Source organism: Panthera uncia (assembly GCF_023721935.1).
Source record: "Panthera uncia isolate 11264 chromosome C1 unlocalized genomic scaffold, Puncia_PCG_1.0 HiC_scaffold_3, whole genome shotgun sequence".
NCBI lineage: Eukaryota > Metazoa > Chordata > Mammalia > Carnivora > Felidae > Panthera > Panthera uncia.
In genome coordinates, this window is record NW_026057584.1 from 90,686,050 (window position 1) to 90,707,812 (window position 21,763).

General features: G+C 35.4%; 1 protein-coding gene across 2 annotated transcripts in view; it reads right to left on the minus strand.

Moving 5' to 3' along the window:
- HNMT (histamine N-methyltransferase) overlaps positions 1-21,763 on the minus strand; it is a 46,001-nt gene that overhangs the window by 6,667 nt on the left and 17,571 nt on the right. For both annotated transcript variants that reach the window (XM_049615681.1, XM_049615682.1), the window contains exons 3-5: positions 4,949-5,056; positions 3,776-3,906; positions 1,242-1,335 (exon numbers count right to left, since the gene is read on the minus strand). In XM_049615681.1, coding sequence (XP_049471638.1) covers positions 1,242-1,335; positions 3,776-3,906; positions 4,949-5,056 — 333 coding nt within the window. The remainder of the gene's footprint in view (positions 1-1,241; positions 1,336-3,775; positions 3,907-4,948; positions 5,057-21,763) is intronic.

Genomic DNA, 21,763 nt, shown 5'->3' on the forward strand with positions numbered 1-21,763 from the left:
TTAAGAGTAAACAAAATATAAATAAGAGTGGATATGCTATTGATATGAAATATATCCTAAAATCAAACATACATGACTTCTGGATAAATTGCTGTTTCTGTCTGTAACACTTTCTCTTCACTATTGACACAGATTATCAAGAATAGACTGCCCTCAATGGTGACAACTAATTTTTACATTTCCTAAATGTACTATAAAGGCTTTATCCAAGTGTCTTAATTTGGAGAGAGGTTAGTAGGAAGCATCCGGTTTACATAAGCCCTTCTAAATGGGAAGATAGAACTCTCCCACATAAATGGGTATTTTTAACCAACCAGAGATAAAAATAGTTTATCAAAATGTTCCTTTGGGGAAGAGATTGTATGGCGGAGCTCTCATTTGCAAAACTGCCACATGAGTTCAAGCCTAGGATTACAAGCAACAGGCAAGCTTGCCATCTTTAAAGTCATTCCTCATATTTAAGAATAGATAAATGTTGTGAGTTATGGTTTTGAGTACGGGGTCTGATATAAGTTTAGGAAGATAAAGACTCTTGTATATGTAGAATCAACCTGACTCCCACTGTGTGCACAATCCACAAAGAATGCTGAATGAAATAAGTAGTGAATTAATGAACTCGACAGTGTCAGTGTTTCATTTATTAACATGTTTGCTTACATTTTCTGTGTGGTACTTATTATATAGTGGGAGCAACATGACATGATCAAATGCCTTCTTTGGAAAATAATAACACAAAATAAGTGAACAATTTTTGGTTATTTGAGAAAATCTATCATGAACAATATTGACAATAGCTCTAGAAATGCAAATTAATCAAATATGAAAGCATCCCAAATATTTAAGCCTGTATTTATGTATTAATAAACACCATAGAAGGAAAAGAGATAGTCAAGAAACAAAAAGGAGGTAAACAGAAATATTTACTATTTTCGTTCTCATTAAAAAAAATTCCTATTAGTGCTATTTGCTCCATGTTATATAAAGAAGAATTTATATAGAGACAATAAAGACAAATTTTCCCCAAGAGAAAGGAGTAAATAGACATCTAATTCCATTAAACTCCCTGCATTGAGAACCATCGTGAAGGACTTTCTGAATACTGTATTAATTGACTATGATCAGAAGCCAAGTCAAGAATTTCATAACAAAGACAAAATATAGCAGCTGCCTTCAAATACATATATCCAAGCACATATGCACTTTTGCTGTTTAAAAATTCAGGATGAATGTAAAAAATTTACCTGACACAAGAATAATGAGAATCTTAGCATTGGTAGCTAAGAGACTATGGAAGAATTTCAGGGTAGCTGGGATATCTTTTACATAATACAGCATCTAGAAATGAAGGAAAAGAGAAATTAGACACTTTTCTATATCAATGTCTTTGTTACTTGGGCTAGATATTCACTAGAAAGTTTGATGTTCAAATTGAGTAGATTTTTACTCAACAAAACACTTTAAATATTAAAGAGGTTATATGGAAAGAGAGAGTAATAATGTGATAAAATATTAGGGAAAAGGGAAAACTATGCTATTTGCTCAATTACAGCCAAGTTGTTTTAAATTTACTCTTTCTGGCTTCAATAACACAGACATTTATAGCTGGAGATACTTAGTCTCCTCTCCACATGGGGGCATTGATTCTATGCGTACTCTATATTTTGTGAATTATAGTTCTTATGGGAGAAGATAGTGCTGGCACCATAAAAACAGACCCCATTTCATGGAACGTTGCTTTAAAATTAAGCCCTTTGCACTAGCTTCACCATATGCTCACAAATGCTTTTTTAAAATCACAGGAAATATGGCAGGCTCTGATGTTGACAGATTCTCTAGGAAAATGGACTGAATAAAGCATGAGGTTACATGCTTGGTCACAAGGTGCTAGGGGTCAACCCACCACTTTTAAATAACTCTGGACTATATCTGGTGAAGCACAGGGAGAGGCCTTTTCATTCAATACAGGTAGAGCTTGGAATACACTGACGGTGGAAAATTTTCCCCAGAGCTTGCATCCTGGGAATCTACTCCCACAAACACTTACTTCTTATATCTCATCTCCATCTCTCTTGGACAAGAATTCAATATATTATGTAGATGCCCATGACAGAATTTACTGCATAAAGCAAATACAACTTAAACTGTGTCCCTCTCACATAAATGAATGAGATAAAATGGACCTGCACATGGCCAATGCTGCTTCGGGGCCATATTTAGTCTCATGTCATTCCATGCTGTTCACAGGGGGAGAGATACCCAGATACATAATCTAATCCATAAGATGCCTAACAGTCTATGATGTGACCTGGCTAAAAAAGAGGAGGTGGCCCATAACAGATTCTTTGAAATTTGATCTAATAGACACTGAGATCTCTGAAGTTAACTGTGAGTATTAAGTTGAAAGAATGTCATGAGAGTGTTAAGACTATAGGGAGCAATGAAGAGACAAAAATATAACCCATAAAATGCAGAATAGACAGAGAAGAAGATAGAGAAATAGAATAGTATAGTAATGCAGAGCAAGCAGAATTGCTCTAAGAAAGAAGACGTGCAAATTTTGAGAAATGGGAGAATGATCTCTAAAGCTGTAACATTTTATAACAGGTAAAGAACTGAATCCAGAGCACAAGTGGAGAGATTGGCTTTTGATAAAAAGACACTTTTATGATAAGATGAAAGAAAAAGATGGTAGGTACAGGAGCAGCTATGTTTGTAAATTTGGAGGGTAAAAGATGACTTTCCATCTAATGATTTCACTTTTCACTATACAGTATGAAGTAAGGTCATCAGTTAGGAATGAATCATGAGGGAGGGGTTACAGGAAGTGTAAGGAGAGAGAAGGAGGTATGAAATAGATATATGAGGAAATAGGAAAGTAAGTCTGATAGAGAAACATTATACGCTTGCTGGACAATTTACGTGCTCCCTTATAGGTAAAAGATTTTGTCAGCTAGGAGAGCAGAGGTGTAGGACTGCTTGGATATGCCAATGTTAGAGTCATTTCTTCCTTGGGTTTCTTATAAGTTTATTCCCTTGGGATGACTGAACTTATGGACTATAGAAAGAAAGAAGTCTCTTGCTGTTAATATTGGTATTTCTAAAGTACACACATTTTCTAATGGTAGTCAACACCCAAAGATTATACACCCATATGCTATCCAGAAATATCAGTGATTCTCATAATTGTGTCCCCATACCATATAATGAATAGTCATGTCCTTTCCAAGACATACTCTAGTGTATTTCTAAGAAATACGCTATCAGTGCTGGATTATGGAAATAAATTCCTACTGAATGGCTGACTGTATTAGAAAACTTTATTGACATGACAAATCACCTAACATGCCCCTTCAGTTACATGCACATTAGCCAGGTCACCAACATAAGACAAAAGCAAGAGGATTCAGAAAAACTCTGGGACATCAGAGTCCCATCCAGACCATTAGAACTACTGAAGAACTATGCTAGGATATGTTACACTCTACTGTCCTCAAACCTACCTATGAACTTTCAATCCTACAAAGTTAATTAAACCAACATTGAAAAAAAAAAACTATAAAGTAATTCACGTATAAAAAACTAGCTTTTTGAGTGTTAGAGTGAATCTCTTAGTATTATAAACATTTTTATCCTCATTTTGGACAGATAATGTTCACTTGTAAAATCAGAAGTCAGATTTTCATTTTTCTTCCTAAAGGTATAATATTAGGCACTCTTCATACATATTTCTGAAAAATCTCCTTTCTGAGAATATACAACAATAAATATTTCTTACCTGAATCATATGAATAAAGTCCCACTTCTGAATTTCTTTTTTCTCTGTGATTCTGTTTTGATATTCAGATGATGTCTCCTTATGCCAAACAAACTTTATGTTCTCAAGGTTTGATGTCTTGGCTACAAGCTCTAAAATACAGGGAAGAGGTGGCACACCATCAATTTTAATTGCAAATGCAGAATCCATTTCCATTTCGAATTTTAATGCAATCAATGTTATATACATAACAGAAATAAAGCACATTTTTCTTTTTTATGTAGCTCTGGAAGACCAGAGTTCATACTGATTTTTTTTCTAGTGTTAAATGAAATTAGAGATGAAAGAAAGAGTCAGTAAGAAATAATGAGAACACTTATCAGACATAGGTTACATTATCTCTGTGTTGATGAGGAATCAACTGGTGAATTTTATCAATGGAAAACAAGTGATATGATTCTGTAACCCAGGAGTCAGCAGACCATGGTCCGTGGACAATATCTGGTCCACCACCTATTTCTAAATGGACTACAAGCTAAAATATATATACTACTGTACTTCCTGACTTTATGCCTATCCTTTATATCTCATGTCGTTACATTTTAAAATGGCTGAATAAAATCAAAGGAAGAATAATACCTCATGATATGTGAAAATGATATAAAATTCAAATTTTAATGTTTATAAATAAAGTTTTATTGGAACATATGAACACTTAGTTTATCAGTATCATCTATGGCTGCCTTTGTGCAGAGTTGATTAGTAGAGTTGATTAGTGGTGACAGAGATCATGTGGCCTTCTATGTCTAAGATGTTGACTGTGTGTTTTTTCAGAGAAGTTTGCTGACTCCTGTTATAATCCATTAAACACAAGTTCTTTAAGAGCAAGGATTCTGTTTAAATATTTATTAATGAATTAATGACTACGTCTCTAAGAAAAAACATCAACGATAATAGCTGATAACCAGGGAATAGATGAAAAGTCGGTAAAAAAGGAAGTCTAATTATTCACTGTTCATATTTCTGAGGTGTTAGTCATGTCTGTCAAGAAAAAAAATTAAATATGTTCTTTTCCCAGTAAGCTTACAAAGAATATATCACAGCAATTATGTTGTTAATGATTGAGGCGACATATTTGGAATGATAAGCCATTTGGGATAGGATTTGACATACAACACCATGGGTTACAGGTACCTTTGTACTTGGCAATTTGCTCACCACTTGGCTCAACAACTTCATTGTTGATATGAATTCCTGGATATTGAGCCTGCACTTTGGAAAGAATTTGAAGATCAATTTCACCTAAAAGACAAGCATATGGAACAAATCATGTAATTCCAGAAAGAAATGCTTAGGAATAATTTGAGGTAGTTTATTGCCTGTCTTACTTGTACTAGGAAAGTTCAGCATAAGTAAAGAACGATGGTCAACTGTGGCCCTGCCACACTGTCTGTGGTGCTAGGTTGTAACTAGGAATAATAATATGATTTGAGGAGGGCTATGATTGCTATTCATTCCTTCATTCGTATAACCTTTATTTATTATCTAGTACTGCATTATGTTAACTCGAAGCTGCCATTGATTATAGGACTCAATCAACTCTTCTTTTTCTACTAAGTCAGAAAAAAACACTGTCAATTATAATTTTAAGATTCCATCAACTGAAAGATGTATCCCAATTTCAAAGATGTTAAAATATGAAAAAAAAGCACCTTAGAATTGATACACTTGGCTAAGCCAGAACCATATAAAATATGTCAGAAGAGGGGCACCTGGGTGGCTCAGTGTCTGACTCTTGGTTTTAGCTTAGGTATTATCTCATGGTTTATGAGTTTGAGCTCCGCGTCTGGCTCTGTGCTGACACCATAGGGCCTACTTGAGATTCTCTCTCTCCCTCTCTCTACCCCTCGCCCATCTCAAAACAAATAAATAAACTTTAGAGAAGTGTCAGAAGAAAAATATGTTAGGTGCAAAAAAATTATACAGAAATATGCCAGACATCTACCTTCAAATACACCATGGTCTAGTGGAAGACACAGACATGGAAGGAACCCTGTCAAGTTGGGCCATGGTGGCAAGAGGAAAGGAGACAGTGAGGAAGAGGATAGGAGGAGAGGTCAGAGAAATGGAAAAATTTATGGAAGTAGACCACGCCTGAGCTCTGTGTTACAGGCTCGGTGGAAGTTAACTGAGAGACCTCTGGGGAAAGGAAGAATTGCAGGTGGATAGGATAGCAAGTTAGAGATATGAAATCAGGAAACGGAATGGTATACATGGACTACTGGAAGCTCAGAGTTTTGGAATATTGGACAAGGGAGAGCCTCCAAGCAAAAGATGATTCTAGTGAGGTAAATGAAGAGGAGGCTATGATAGAATAGATACCTATTCATTAATTCATGCACCAACAATTACTTGTTTATTATGTGTCAAGCACTGCACTAGGCTCTAGCAAATGATAGGAAGAGCACAGAGCCATCTGTCTTCATGAAAATTTAGCTTGTAAGTGATTGCATGTGAGAGATAGTGATGTTTGATGGACTTGAATTCCAAACCTGTCTTCTCTACTTACTAGGTGTATATAACTTTCAGCAATTTGCTTTACCCTTTCAAGCTGCATTTTCCTCATCAGAAAAATAGCAATAATAATAGTACAGAATTTATTAGTTGTGAGAGTTCAGTGAGGCAATGCATATAAAAACTCAGTGCAAAATAGACACCCAATAAATGTTAGCTGTTCGTTAATTTTATTGTTATCTTTGAGTGCCATGCCTCTCTTTGAAAATATCTCCTCTGTCCCTATTGCTGATACCTCCAACTTATGTTCTGCATTTGTTCTCTAAGGTTATGATGTTGACCTTTACTAAAGTAGACCTATGTGCTGGCAAGACTAGCATATGAAAATGATGTTAGTCTTTAACATTTTGGCATAAATGACATTAACAGAACCTTTACAAGGTTAGATATAGCAGGCAGCAGCAAAAGCATAAGTTATAAGACTAGGAAATGTGGAAGGAGGGAAATGAGGAAGATAAATCAAGAACAAAAGATGCTAGACCAGGAAAAGAGGATAGTTTAACCGTATCATGAAAGCCCCAAGTACTGGTAATAGGAGCTGGTGCGGGTCGGGAGGGGAAGGAGCGGGAAGGAAGCTGAAATGGAGGATAAAGGAGCCTATGTGACAGTTTTCTGGCCTCACCAACATGAAGCCTTTTATACTTTCCTTAATAATTCTTCTAGCTCCCACTTATTGGCCACCTACTATTTGTCAAACACTGTGCTAGGCAATTTACTTGGATCATCTCACTTAATCCTGCACACAATGTTATCACTCACAATATTATTCCCAACCACATAAGGTGATTTGAGTAATTTGACACACAGGGGATATTAATATGCCTAAAGTTAAGGCACACTTTTCTGACTCTGAAGTGTTAGTTCTTCTACTTCATACTAAGAAAGAGGAGGGCACCAAATACTAAAAGGGCATAAGAAATGTTTTCCCTTCTTTCCAGTAACTATTTTTGAATGATAAAAAATAATAATAACTAGAGCAAAAAGCTGTGGACTAATGAGAAACAGATTCCACCTTGCCTCAAAGAATCAGAGGCCCAAAATTCTATTCTTGCCTCTATCAAACTAGCCATATATTTTAAACAAAAAAATTCTGAGGATTCATCAATTCTGAGGATCCCTTGAAACTCAGAAGGTTGCAGTAATTTCCTCTTGGGCCTTGATGAGCTGCTTCTCCTAAGATGGACCCCAACATTTTGGATCTGCCCAAATGGCAGAATGTATCCAGCACATATCCACAGTATATTCCTATATTGTTACTTTACCAACCAGCAGAATGTTCTACTACAGTCAGAGCCAGCCAGTGTCTCTTTTTAGGGCAGTGATGGAAGAGACAATGCTAGAATTACAACTGAAACATGGAAAGCATGGGTTTACATGACAGCCTCTAGAATGTGAGCCCATGAACATTTGTGCATTCACTGCTGGATCCCTAGCAGAAATGAGTGAACAACAAAAGGAGATAATGAAACTATTACATCAGGAATTAGCACATAAAGTCCATTTCTGACTTCATAAGTTGAGTAACCAGACTTCTCGTTTGCCAGGGACAGTTCCACTTTATGCTTATTGTGCTGGTGTTCCATCTGGTTTTGTTTCTTATTCTAATATTTTTTTAATTATTATTTTTAAACAAATATTGTTAGAGTTTTATTTTTGTAAATAGTTTTTTAAATAACTATTTTATAGTTATAGTATTCTTAGTATTTCATTGTACTTATAGTATCTTATACATAACTATTTTATAAAGAAGTTTTATAATAAAAATATCAATAAATATTTTTAAAACTTATAATAATTTTAATTCTTTACTCACTCACTACAACTCTCATTAATAAAAGCATCCTGAGTTTGACAGTAAGTAATACCATCATGCTTATGGTGATATGGGGACACTTATTTTCTGTGCTATGTTTATTATTTATAATGGACTCTTTTTTTCTTATTGCAAAAGATAGATAGATAGATAGATAGATAGATGTAGAGATCACCCAAAATATAAAATATTTCTTGATCTCATACCCTACATAGTTTGCTTTCTGGTATCTCTCAGAAATAGGAGACATGCATTTTAAAAAATGATTTATAGGGGCGCCTGGGTGGCTCAGTCGGTTAAGCGTCCGACTTCGGCTCAGGTCACGATCTCGCGGTATGTGAGTTCGAGCCCCGCGTCGGGCTCTGTGCTGACTGCTCAGAGCCTGGAGCCTGTTTCAGATTCTGTGTCTCCCTCTCTCTCTGACCCTCCTCCGTTCATGCTCTGTCTCTCTCTGTCTCAAAAATAAATAAACGTTAAAAAAAATTTAAAAAAATGATTTATATGAACATCTTCAACAAAAGTGAGTAACAGATGACCTACAGTATTATGTCCTATAGTCTAGCCTAAACATTTAGCAATTCTTTATGTTTTTAACAAATCACCAGTGCTGTTCACTATCCATCGAGTCCTTCAAGCTTTGCTCTTTGCTTCATCCTTCCCTAGCCATGTGTAAATTTTCCTGCCAAATGTTTCTTTATTTTTTTTTTTACTTCTATTAGCAATCCTTGTTCAGGCCAAAATTATCTGTCTTGGAATACTGCAAAAAATACCCTAAAAATTCACCCTATCTTTGCTGAACTTTATGTCCCTCCAAAGCCACCACTACAACAATTATTCAAAACTCTATGCTAAGCAAACCCATCATTTCCCTGCTTAAAACCTAAGGACTAATCAACTGGATAAAGTCCAAGCTCCTTAACTGAGCATGGACCACCCTGCCTGATTCCTTATTCTCATCTCTCACAGCTTCATATTTTGAAAATTTAGCTCTAGGAACTTTGAATTTCTTGCATTTTTACCCTTCTCTCTGCCCTCCATATACACCATGCTCTTCCATGCCTTTAGTCTTTTGCCCATGTTTGCTTCTCTGCCAGGAATCCTCTCCCTTCACTTCCTTATATCATCTAACTCCTATGTGTCTTGAACTCTTCTACACATGACCAATTACCTTGGTGGTCTTTCCCACAGAGTCTGGGATAGCATCAAAATCCTTCAGACAGAAACTACCCATCATTTGACTAGAGTTGGCAACAAAGATAAAACCTTGTGTGCCCTGATATAAATTATTGCTTTACTTCACTTATTTTATTCACTAGCAAAGGCTTGATTCCAATGAGTTTGTTAAAAAGTATCAAGGACTCTAAAATGCTAGATTGAACAACTGAGCAGGTTTGATCATCAATCACTGAAAAGCATGTGAGGGATTATCAGACCCTATAGTATCATGAGCCAGCAGTAAAGAGATTCAAACAAACAAACAAACAAACAAAAACAAAGAAGAGAGAGAGAGAGAGAGAGAGAGAGAGAGAAGACCATTTGTTCTTTCTTAACTGAGTCCTCCTGAGTAGGAGCTGTAACATTATGAATGTGTTCCAGTATCAGGCATTAAGCACCCTATAAATGCTTTTAGAGAGCACACAAGCCAGACTAATGTGCCAAAAGTAAACTAGAAACAAATCAATCAAATAATTCAGAAATTGTCAGCAAATTCAGGGGTAAACAAAAGAAATGTGGAAGCCAGTAGCCCATTTGTATTGTGCATTGAAAAGCCTCCTGGGAATCTTAACTTTGAGTTCCAAAACACAGCATTTAAGGGGAAGAAGGCATGCATGTCTATCTCAAAGTCAGTTTCCTTTTACATATGATCTCTCATTAGGCATTGCTTGATTATAGTTCTGACAATAGTAGGCTACTTATTTTTTTAATGTTTATTTATTTTCGAGAGAGAGAGAGTGCAAGTAGGGGACAGGCAGAGAGAGCAGGGAACAGAGCATCTGAAATAGGCTCTGCAATGACAACATTAGCCTGATGCAGGACTTGAACCCACAAACCGTGAGATCATGACCTGAGCCAAAGTCAGACACTCAACCAACTGAGCTACCTAGGTGCCCCAGTAGACTATTTTTAATATCCTAACCTTTAGATAAATAAATGCCAACAATTGTTTGGGTTAACTAAAGCCTTATTATGTGTTTCCCCTTAAAGTTTTGGAAGAAAATCTGCAGTTTCCTGCGACAAATGGAAAAATTATAATGATTAAACAACTCTATTTCAACATACCATCCTTCTTTGGAGTCTGTGCGTGTTATTCTGATGTAACTGATTTTTCTCAGTTGGTTAATATGTGAAATTTTAGCAAACTTGGTAAAATCCAAACATGTCAAAATGTTACAGAGTATTTCATTTCAATATACAGTGTTTGGAAACATACACACCAATTTACAATCATTGGTTATTTCAGGGTGATGGAATTATAGGTTATTTTTCATTATTACCCTTTTTACCTTTTATTCTTGTGACTTATTCATTCCAGAATTGGAAGCCTGTATCTCCCACTCACGTTTACCCATTTTGTCCATACCCCCAACCCTCTCCCCTCTGGCAACCACCAATTTGTTCTCTGTATATATGAGTCTGTTTCTACTTCATTTGTGTTTGTTTTGTTATTTTTAATTTTTTTTTGGTAATGTTTATTTATTTTTTAGATGGGGGAAAGAGAGAGAGAGAGAGGGAGAGAGCAAGCGCTAGCGGGGAAGGGGCAGAGAGACAGGGAGACAGAATCCGAAGCAGGCCCCAGGCTCTGAGCTGACAGCACAGAGCCCAATGCAGGGCTTGAACTCACGAACTGCAAGATCATGACCTGTGCTGAAGTTGGACGCTTAACCGACTGAGCCACCCAGGCACCTGATGGTTGTTTGTTTTGTTTTTTAGATTTCATTTATAAGTGAAATCATGTAGTATTTGTCTTTTGCTGACTGACTCGCTTCACTTGGCATAATACCCTCTAGGTCTATCCATGTTGTTGCAAAATGGCTAGATTTCATTCTTCTTTATGGCTGAGTAATATGTGTGTGTGTGTGCGCCACATCTTCTGTATCCATTCATCAGTTGATGGACACTTAGGTTGCTTCCATATCTTGGCTATTGTAAATAATGCTGCAATGAACATAGGGGTGCATATATCTTTCCAAGTTAATGCTTTTGTTTTCTTTGGGTAAATCCTCAGAAGTGGAATTATTGGATTGTATGTATACTTCTATTTTTAATTTTTTGAGGAACTGCCATAATGTTCCCCACAGTGGCTGCACCAATTTACATTCCCACCCAGGTGCATTTTCTCCACATCCTTGCCCACACTTGTTATTTCTTGTCTTTTTTTTTTTTTTAATGTTTATTTATTTTAGAGAGAGAGGCAGACAGAGTGCAAGCAGGGGAGGGACAAAGAGAGAGGGAGACACAGAATCTGAAGCAGGATCCAGGCTCTGAGCTGTCAGCACAGAGCCTGACACAGTGCTCAAAACCACGAATTGTGAGACCATGACCTGAGCCAAAGTCAGACCTTAACCAACTGAGCCACCTCTGGTCTTTTTGATTCTCTCTATTCTGACTACTGTGAGGTGATATCTCATTGTGGTCTTGAATTTCATTAACTTGATGATTAGTGATGTTGAATATATTTGCATGTGTTTGTTAGTCATCTATGTGTCTTCTTTGGAGTAATGTCTATTCAGATCCTCTGCTCATTTTTAATTGAATTGTTTGTTTGTTTGTTTTGGTGTTGAGTTGTAAAAGTTCTTTATATATTTTGGATATTAGCCCCTCATCGGATATAGGATTTGGAAATCTCTTCTCCCATTGCCTTTTTGATTTTTCGTTTCCATCACCATGCAAAAGATTTTCTTTTGGTTTAGTCACAATAGTTTATTTTTACTTTTGTTTCCCTTGCCTGAGGATACAGATCCAGAAAAATATTTCTAAGACCAATGTTAAAGAGATTATTGCCAATGTTTTGTTCTAGGAGTTTTAGGATTTCAGGTGTCACATTTAGACCTTTAATCCATTTGAGTTTAATTTTATGTAGGTGTAATAAGGGGTTCGTCTTTTGCATGTAGTCCAGGTTTCCCAGCACCATTTACCTAAGACACTCTTTTCCCCTTGTATGTTCTTGCCTCCTTTGTTGTCAACTAATTGACCGTATAAGTGTAGGTTTATTTCTGGGATCTCTATTCTGTTCTATCGATTTATGTGTCTATTTTGTGGCACTGTGTGCCAGTACTGTATTGTTTTGATCACTACACTTTGTCATATAACTTGAGGTCCAGAGTTGTGATGCCTCCAGCTTTGCTTTTCTTTCTCAAGATTGCTTTGGCTATTTGGGGTCTTTTGTGGTTCCATCTAAATTTTAGAATTTTTTTTTCTAATTGTTTGAAAAATGCTTTTGGTATTTTGATAGGGATTGCATTAAATGTGTAGATTGCTTTGGGTAGTATAGACATTTTAACAATATTGTTCCTCCAATCCATCAGCATGGAATGTCTTTCTATTTCTTTGTGTTGTCTTCAATTTCTTTCATCAGTGTTTTATATTTTTTGGAGTAAAGGTTTTTTACCTCTTTGGTTAGGTTTATTCCTAGATATCTTATTATTTTGGGTGCAATTGTAAGTGGTATTGTTTTCTTAATTTCTCTTTCTGCTGCTTCATTATTAGCATATAGAAATGCAATTTCTGTACATTGATTTTGTATCTATGAATTTACTGAATTCATTTATCAGTTCTAGCTATATTTTTGGTGAAATCTTTAGGGTTTGCTGTACAAAGTATCATGTCATCTGCAAATAGTGAAAGTTTGACTTCTCCCTTATTGATTTGGATGCCTTTAAGGTTTCTTTGTTGTCTGGTGGCTATGGCTAGGACTTCCAGTACTATGTTGAATAAAAGTGGTGAAAGTGGACATCCTTGTCTTATTCCTGACCTTAGCGGGAAAAGCTCTCAGTTTTTCCCCATTGAGCATGATATTAGCTGTGGGTTTTTCATATATGCCATTTATTATGTTGAGGTCTGTTCCCTCTAAGCCTACTTTGTTGAGGATTTTTATCATGGATGGATGTTGTAGTTTGCCAAATGCTTTTTCTGCATCTATTGAAATGATCATATGGTTTTTATGGTTTTTATTATTTCTCTTGATTGATGTATCACACTGATTGATTTGTGAATATTGAACCACCCTTGCATCCTGGGAATAAATTTCACTTGATTGTGTTGATTTTTTTTTTATTGTATTGTTGGATTCTGTTTGCCAGCATTTTGTTGAGGTTTCTGCATCTATGTTCATCAGTGACATTTGGCCTGTAGTTCTCCTTTTTAGTGGTGTCTTTGTCTGGTTTTGGTGTCAGGGTAGTGCTTGTCTCATAGAATGAATTAGAAAGTTTTCTTTGCTTTTTTTATTTTTATTGTTTTGGAATAGCTTGATAAGACTAGGTATTAGCTCTTCTTTAAATGTTTGCTATAATTTGTCTGTGAAGCCATCTGGGCCTGGACTTTTGTTTATTGGTAGTTTTTTCATTACTGATTCAATTTCTTTGCTGGTTATTACAAATTTTCTAACACTTTTTTTGGGGGGGGATTAGTAGTTTATATGTTTCTAGGAATTTATCCATTTCTTCTAGGTTGTCCATTTTGTTGGCATATAGTTTTTCATAATATTCTTTTATAATTGTTTGTATTTCTGGGTGTTGGTTGTTATTTCTCTCCTCTTACTTGTGGTTTTATATATATGTGTCATTCTCTTTTTTGCTTCCTAAGTCTGGCTAGGGGGTTATCAATTTTATTGAGGTTTTTCAAAGAAACAGCTCCTGGTTTCATTGGTACATTCTGTTGTGGTTTTAGTTTCTATATAATTTATTTCTGCTCTAATCTTTATTATTTCCTTCCTTCTGCTGGTCTTAGGTTTTGTCTGTTGTTCTTTTTCTTGCACCTTTAGGTGTAAGGTTAGGTTATTTATTTGAGATTTTTCTTGCTTCTTGAGGTCAGCTTGTATGGCCATAAACTTCCTTCTTAGAACTGCTTTTGCTGCATCCCAAAGGTTTTGAACTGTTATGTTTTCATTTTCATTTGTTTCCTTGTACATTTTTATTTCTTCTTTTATTTTCTGGTTGATCCATTTATTGTTTGGTAGCATGTTATTTAACCTCCATGTATTTGTGGTCTTTCCAGATTTTTTCTTTCGGTTCACTTCTAGTTTTATAGTGTGTTAATCAGAAAAGATGCAGAATGTGATTTCGATCTTCTTGAATTTTTGAGGCTTGTTTTTTGGCCTTTTATGTGATTTATTCTGGAGAATGTTTCATGTGCCCTTGAAAAGAATGTGTATTCTGCTGTTCTACGATGGAATGTTCTGAATATCTCTGTTAAATCCATTTGTTCCAGTATGTCATTAAAAGTCATTGTTTCCTTGTCGATTTTCTGTTTAGATGATCTGTGCATTGATGTCAGTGGGGTGTTAAAGTCCCCTACTATTCTTGTATTATTATCAATTAGTCCCTTTATATTTGTTATTAACTGTTATATAAAACAGTTATATTTGTGGGTTCTACTATGTTGGGTGCATAAATATTTACAATTTGTTATATCTTCTTAGATTTTCCCCTTTATTATTATATTGTGTCCTTCATCTCTTGTTAGAGTCTTTGTTTTAAAGTCTGTTTTGGGGTGGCTGGGTGGCTCAGTTGGTTAAGCATGTGACTTTGGCTCAGGTCATGAGCAGTTTATGCGTTCAAGCTCCACGTCAGGCTCTGTGCTGACAGCTCAGAACCTAGATCTTGCCTCGGATTCTGTGTCTCCCTCTCTCTCTGCCCATCCCCTACTTGCACTCTGTGTCTCTCTCAAAAATAAATAAACATTTTTAAAAAGGCTGTTTTGTCCAATATAAGTATTGCTCCTCTAGCTTTCTTTTGACATCCATGTTTCTCCCTCCCCTCACTTTCAGTCTGCATGTGTCTTTAGGTCTGAAACTAGTTTCTTATAGGCAGGATATCAATGGGTCTTGGAATTTTATACATTTTGTCACCCTAAGTATTTTTACTGGAGCATTTAGTCCATTTACATTCAAAATAATTACTGATAGATATGTATTGTCATTTTATTATTTGCTTTATGATTGTTTCTGTATAGTTTCTCTGAACTTTTGTCTTTCTCTCCTTCATGATTTGATGATTTTCTTTAGTGATATATTTGGATTTCTTTCTCTTTATTCTTTAGATATTTATTAGTGGTTTTTAACATATGGTTACCATTAGGTTTGTATATAACCTTTTCTGCATATAGCAGTGTATATTAAGTTAATAACCATTTAAGTTTGAACCCATTCTTTACTTTTCTCCTCCCCATGTTTGAGGTATATGTTGCCATATTTTACATCCTTTTATTTTGTGACTTCATTGACTGACTTTTTTATAGAAATATTGATTATTACTGCTTTTGTGTTTCCTAGCTCTATATGGTTACTTTTGGTATCCTCTTTCTATTCAAAGAGTCTTTTTATATTTCTTGCAATGTGGTTTAGTGGTCATGAACTCCTTTAGTTTTTGTTTGTTTGGGAGACTCTTTATCTCTCCTGCATTCAGAATGATAGCCTTGCTGGATAGAGTATTCTTGGCTGCAGATTTTTCCCATTCAGCACTGTGAATATATCATGCCACTCCCTTCTGGCTAAGAAACTTTCTGCTCCAAAATCTCCTGCTAGCTATATGGGTTTTCCCTTGCATGTTATTGTCTTCTTTTGTCTTTCTACTTTTAAAAAACTTTTTGCTTATCACTATATTTTGCCAGTTTAATTACAATATATCTTGGTATTGGATCTGTCTTTCTTGATTTTGATGGGAGTTCTCTGTGCTTTTAGATCTGAATATCCTTCCCCAGGTTACAGAAGTTTTCAGCTATTATATCTTCACATAAATTTTCTGCCCTCTTCTCTCTCTCTTCTTCCTGTGTTATTTTTTGTCAAACAAAACATGCTGATTTTGATTTACAAAGTTAAATGGAAAGTCATTTCTTAAAATCCTCCTCCTTGCAAATCTCTTTCCTTTGTACCACCCTGTCCCTCAAATCAGCCATAAATATAAAATAACTTCTCATGGTTCCTTTTGGGCTATGTTAAATGCTTTACTTAATTTTACAGTCAAATATCTTGATTTCACATGAGTCATATTTTAAATTCATCATGCCTATATTTAGAGGGATATATATTTGAAACCTATGACAGTGGAACTTATAAAAAGCTCAAAAACAAGGAAAGGAGGGAATCTCATCTTCTAGACATCTTTTCTCACCCTAAACTTCCATGATATATTGAGATAGCAGAGGAATGTTGTATTTTTGCTCTAAACCCAAGGTCAGCTGATTAAAAATGGAAAAAAATGAAAAGAAAAGTTAGAAGTTATGGACAGACAAAACTGGGCTCAAATTTAGTATTTACCAGAATTACTTTATACAAACTTATTAATATCTCTGCCCTTTAAAGTACATATCTGTAAATTAGGGATAATGTGGTTCATGCTACTGGGTCACTGTAAAGGTTGAAGGCACTATATGGAGGTGATTTACTTCAGTTCATAATTATATAGTAATTGTTCAATAAATTGAAACTATTATACATTAATTCAACAAATATTTTTGAGCATCTACTAACTGCCAGGTTCTAATCAATGGGTATATAGTAATGAATAATGCAGATGAAAACATTCAACTGTTGTGGATAGTGATAAGCCCCATGGCGAAAACCAAGGCAAATAGGAAGGAGGGGAAGCCATAGTGGGGAGTTTGTGATTTTCAACTGCATGGTCAAGTAGGCTTCATGGAAAAAATGACACTTAAGAGAAAGTTGAAGGAGGCTGGGAATGAGGGAGTGAAGATTTGTCTTCTAAATGGGCAACCCCATAATAAAATGACAACTTGGAAGAGTGCACATCACATATTCATATTGTCTGCTTTGTTCTTCTATCTTAGCCTACATCAAATGAAACACAAATCCCAGCTTGAGAACCCTGGGTCTTCCCCAAATGAGAAAATCTGCAGATCAAGAAAATGGAGTATTAATAACTGTGGAGATATCTCTTGCCATTTGATTTCCGTCTATTATTGCTTCATTTCTCATATCGAAATACATGTGAATTCTTTAGATTATCAGTAGGAAAAATTTTATTCTATTATATGTTGTATTAAGATTATTATCTTCCTTTTCTCTCTACCAGAATACCGAGCACAAATAAAATTGCTTGTAGGGAGAAAAATTGCCCAGATAACTCTGTGCTTAGTGATGAAAAATAATTTCAGCTATGGGTTTGCAACCAGAGCAAGAACAATCTGATTTTGAGCAGCAATGGGAAAGATAGAAGATTGTTGACAAGATCACCTCATCTCTCTCCCCTTCTCTCTCAATCTCTCTTTCTTTCTTTCCTGGGTAAGTATTGAGTATTCACCACTGAGACAATTCTGTCAGTATGGAAATACGAGAGTAGAATATTAAAATAGCCATAGGGTCTCAGGAAGGGGATTATAAACATAAATTCTGAGTCAAAAGGGCATTGCCATTGCTTTCATGTGTCTTCTGGCTGTTATCCCAGGAACAAGACTGCCTGGATGCTTTGCAATTGCAGGAAGCCTAAGAAAAGCCATGCTACCAAAATGTTGTATGAAATACAAACTTAGAGAAAATTTCCCAAAGGGTGTTGAACATTGAAGTGTAGAGATATTTAATAGACAGCTCACATAAAAGACTGAATTTTGCCTTTTAATTTTTAAATTTCAAACATATAGATATTTGCTACTTTAGCACATACATAGAAAGTAGCAAGTTCTATCTATAGAATATTATAATGTTTAAAAGTTATATTGAGTTACCCTTAATGAAGTGCCAACTCTCTCCTACCTTCCTCAAGCCCAAAGACAGGATTTATAAGATGAAAGTAGTTGGACTGGCAAAGACAGTCCAAGATAATCAGGTAGATGGTGTGATTTCATTGATATTGGCACGCATGCATGCTTTCTCATTCTTCTTCTCTCTCTCAAATAACTTTCATAAGCTCTCATAAGAGCCTGCAACATTAATGATTGTTAGAACACAAATGTTGAGGAAAATTATCAGTGATTTATATCCTTTATGAGTAGAGACTGAGGACCTGCTGTCCTCATGGAATAAAAAGCAAGAAATAATCAGTATTATCAAGAATCTTAAGGAAGAGACAGTGGACAGCCACCTTCTTTTTTGTCCATCCTTACCTCATCATCATGGCTAACCTGTACTTCAAGTAGGCATGATAGAATCTGTGTACTCTGGAGAAAATCTTACAACACAGATGAGATAGTTCTTCAGATATTTATACAGGTATAATGCTATCGCCAGTGGGTAAAAAATGGCCAAAGGAAAACTGTCCTGAAAACATATGTGTGGGAGCAGTGCTTTGGACATGAACCACATAGCTAAAGTTGCTATCAGAAGTCAGTCTACTCTTTACCATCATGTCTCGTCAACTATAAGATTATAGTTTTAACTAGGTTTATTTTTTCCTGCACCTAGCTATAAATAACTACTGTAGAAAACTTGAGAAATAGACAAAGGTATAAAATAGAAAATAAAATAAATGTCTCACTACCAGAGAAAACAAAAGTTAACATTTTGGTTTATTTCCTTGTAAGTTCTTCCTTTTTTTTTTTTTTTTCACTTTTAAACAAACAATTTTCTTTACTCTACCCAGGTGAGATTATTATGCATATGAGTTATTTTGATTTTCTTATTTGAGGGTTAAACCACTAATATATCAAAAATTTGTTTAAATGAGTAATTATTTGTGGCAGCAACACTATATCCTCTAAAATGGGTATGTGGAATGATTGATTTAATTATTATCTTTGATATTATAATATAAATACAATATAAATTTATATAAATGTATACATTTATTTGTGGAAATATATAAAAAATTTATATATGTAAATACATTTTTACATATAGTTACTATATAGTTAGTTTTAAATTTTTCACTATTATGAAGAACCTGACAATAAACCGTGACTTTTGTGAAAAAAATCTTAATTTTTTCAGTTTAATTCCAAGGACCAGAATTAATGGTTAGAATGAGACCCTTTATCTTTGGTGGTATTAAAAATAAAAATACAAAACAAAAAAAAACCTTAAGGACAAAGGTGCCAGATGCTGAGAAAGGATGCAGACTGATGACCTGTCGCACATTCTTAGAGGCCCTCTCATTGGATAAGACCAATCTAATTGCTGGAGCACTTGGAGATGGGGGGGTAAGGGGGCAGGGGTACAGAATGGATGCAGGGATGTCCAGGAGTCCATGAGGAGGGGCTGAAGCAGCAGCTAGGGTGTGTTAGGACAGCAGGGGAGTGGCTATTTATTAAGTATGTCAATATTTTCACCACCAGCATGACCAGGCCTGTGTGTTTTAGATGAACGTCAGAGCTCTTCTTGATACATAATGTCACATTTCTTTCAGGAAAATTTCATTTCATGTTTTTACCTTTTGTACATGAAAGCTTCCATATCCCTATCATCTCGTTGGTATTACATATTGGCTCTTTAAATCTTCTCAAACTGTTCTCAGTAAAAAATTTGAACTTTTCTCCAAATAGGTTGCTTATTTTTGTATTAAATATAATTATTAGCTAACTAATCCAACATTTTTTCATCATTTCTATCAGTCTGTTATTGCTAATAGAGACAAAGCTACAGAAGACCCTGTGCATTGACCGCAGTCTCTCTATATTTTTAGGCTTACTATCTATAAAATGAAGATGATAACAGACCCCCTGCACCAGGGTTACATGAGGATGTATATTAAATCACAAAGTTTTATTCAATAGTAAATGTCAAGTGGAAGCCTATTCACTAATTAAGAGATTGTCCTAAAGTGTCATAAAAGGACTGGCAAGATACAAATTTTTTCTTCAGGGAAATTACAGATAAGCACATGCTAAGGACTTCCAAGTACATTGTAGATACTCCAAACTGTGAATGAAAACATTCATGTGTTAACAAAAAAGAATGTGGATCTGTCATACTTCTTTTTATCTATTTTACCTGTATCAAGCCATTACTGAATTCTTAATTCTAAGGCTGTCCAACTGAGTTTATTTGCTTTTCTGAGTATACAGTCATTTAATCTGCAAATAATGGTAGTTTTGTCTTCACTCTGCTCATTATCCTGTTTTCCTGTTTCAAGCCTTATTGAATTAGTCAAAACACTCTTGTTTACTCTGGCTTTAATGCCAATGGTTCCAATGTTGTAGCATTAGTTTGCTTCTCTCAAATTGGTAATGTATCTGTTGTTAACAATACTTCTATGTTCACTGAAAGTTTTAAATACAATACAATGGGGTTAATTATTTTGTTTAAATTATATATGGAGAAGTTTATTTTTGAATGATATAGTTATAGATGCCTTTAAAAAATGCCTTTATATCTGAAGCCCCAAACTATGATTATACAAAGTAGACAGTCCTAAATTCTCTAGTCAATCAGTAGAATCTCTATCCTTCTATCGAGTTAACTGCTAGCATGCTGCATATTAGTAAAATGGTACTTACTCATTTCAAGTTATAAGCAATAAGAATACAGATTAAAAATTATCTAGGTATCTACAAGTCACAGTTAAATTCCACCTCCTTAATATAGCCAAACACAGTGTTAGCCATCCCACTCTGGAGAAATGCCTACCTTTTTCTAGAAGGTTACTCATGAAACCATAGATTTTCTGGACCAAAAGCACCTTTAATGGCCCCACCATCCAAGAAATCAGTGCTTAAGTCCTTTCCACAGCATGTTTGAAAAGTAACTTTCTGGCCTAGGCTGCTGCCTAGAGTCACAGATAATACCTTATCTCTCAAGATGTGTGCTTTCATTTCTGGACAGGTTTGATCATTACTAAATTCTCATATTGAATCAAGAAATCTTTCTCTCTTACAATCATTGGTTCTTTAGCAGCAAATATTCTGTAGTTTGATCAACAGGAAATATATGAAGATGGGACTATGCACATTAAAAAAAATTATTCTCGGGGCGCCTGGGTGGCGCAGTCGGTTAAGCGTCCGACTTCAGCCAGGTCACGATCTCGCGGTCTGTGAGTTCGAGCCCCGCGTCGGGCTCTGGGCTGATGGCTCGGAGCCTGGAGCTTGTTTCCGATTCTGTGTCTCCCTCTCTCTCTGCCCCTCCCCCGTTCATGCTCTGTCTCTCTCTGTCCCAAAAATAAATAAAAAACGTTGAAAAAAAAAATTATTCTCTGGGCCAAGAAAAAAAAATCCCTGATTCTCTGCATTTCCCCAGTTATTCCTAATTTGCTAATACAGACTGTTGGCTTACTCTGAATCACCGGAAAACATTAATCTTTGCTTCTTGCCACCTCCTGGCTTCTAACCTGACGCACTGGATTGTTTAGTTCCTACCCTAATTATATTTGTTTCACTTCTATCCAACTAGCGTAAAAAATTAAACTTCTGTGTCACCTTAACATGTCATTTATGAACAGAGGCAAAATCAATAATCTGAAAAGATTAAACTTTCAAATAGCTGGTTATTACTAAATACCTAATATCTCCTTTTTCAAGTC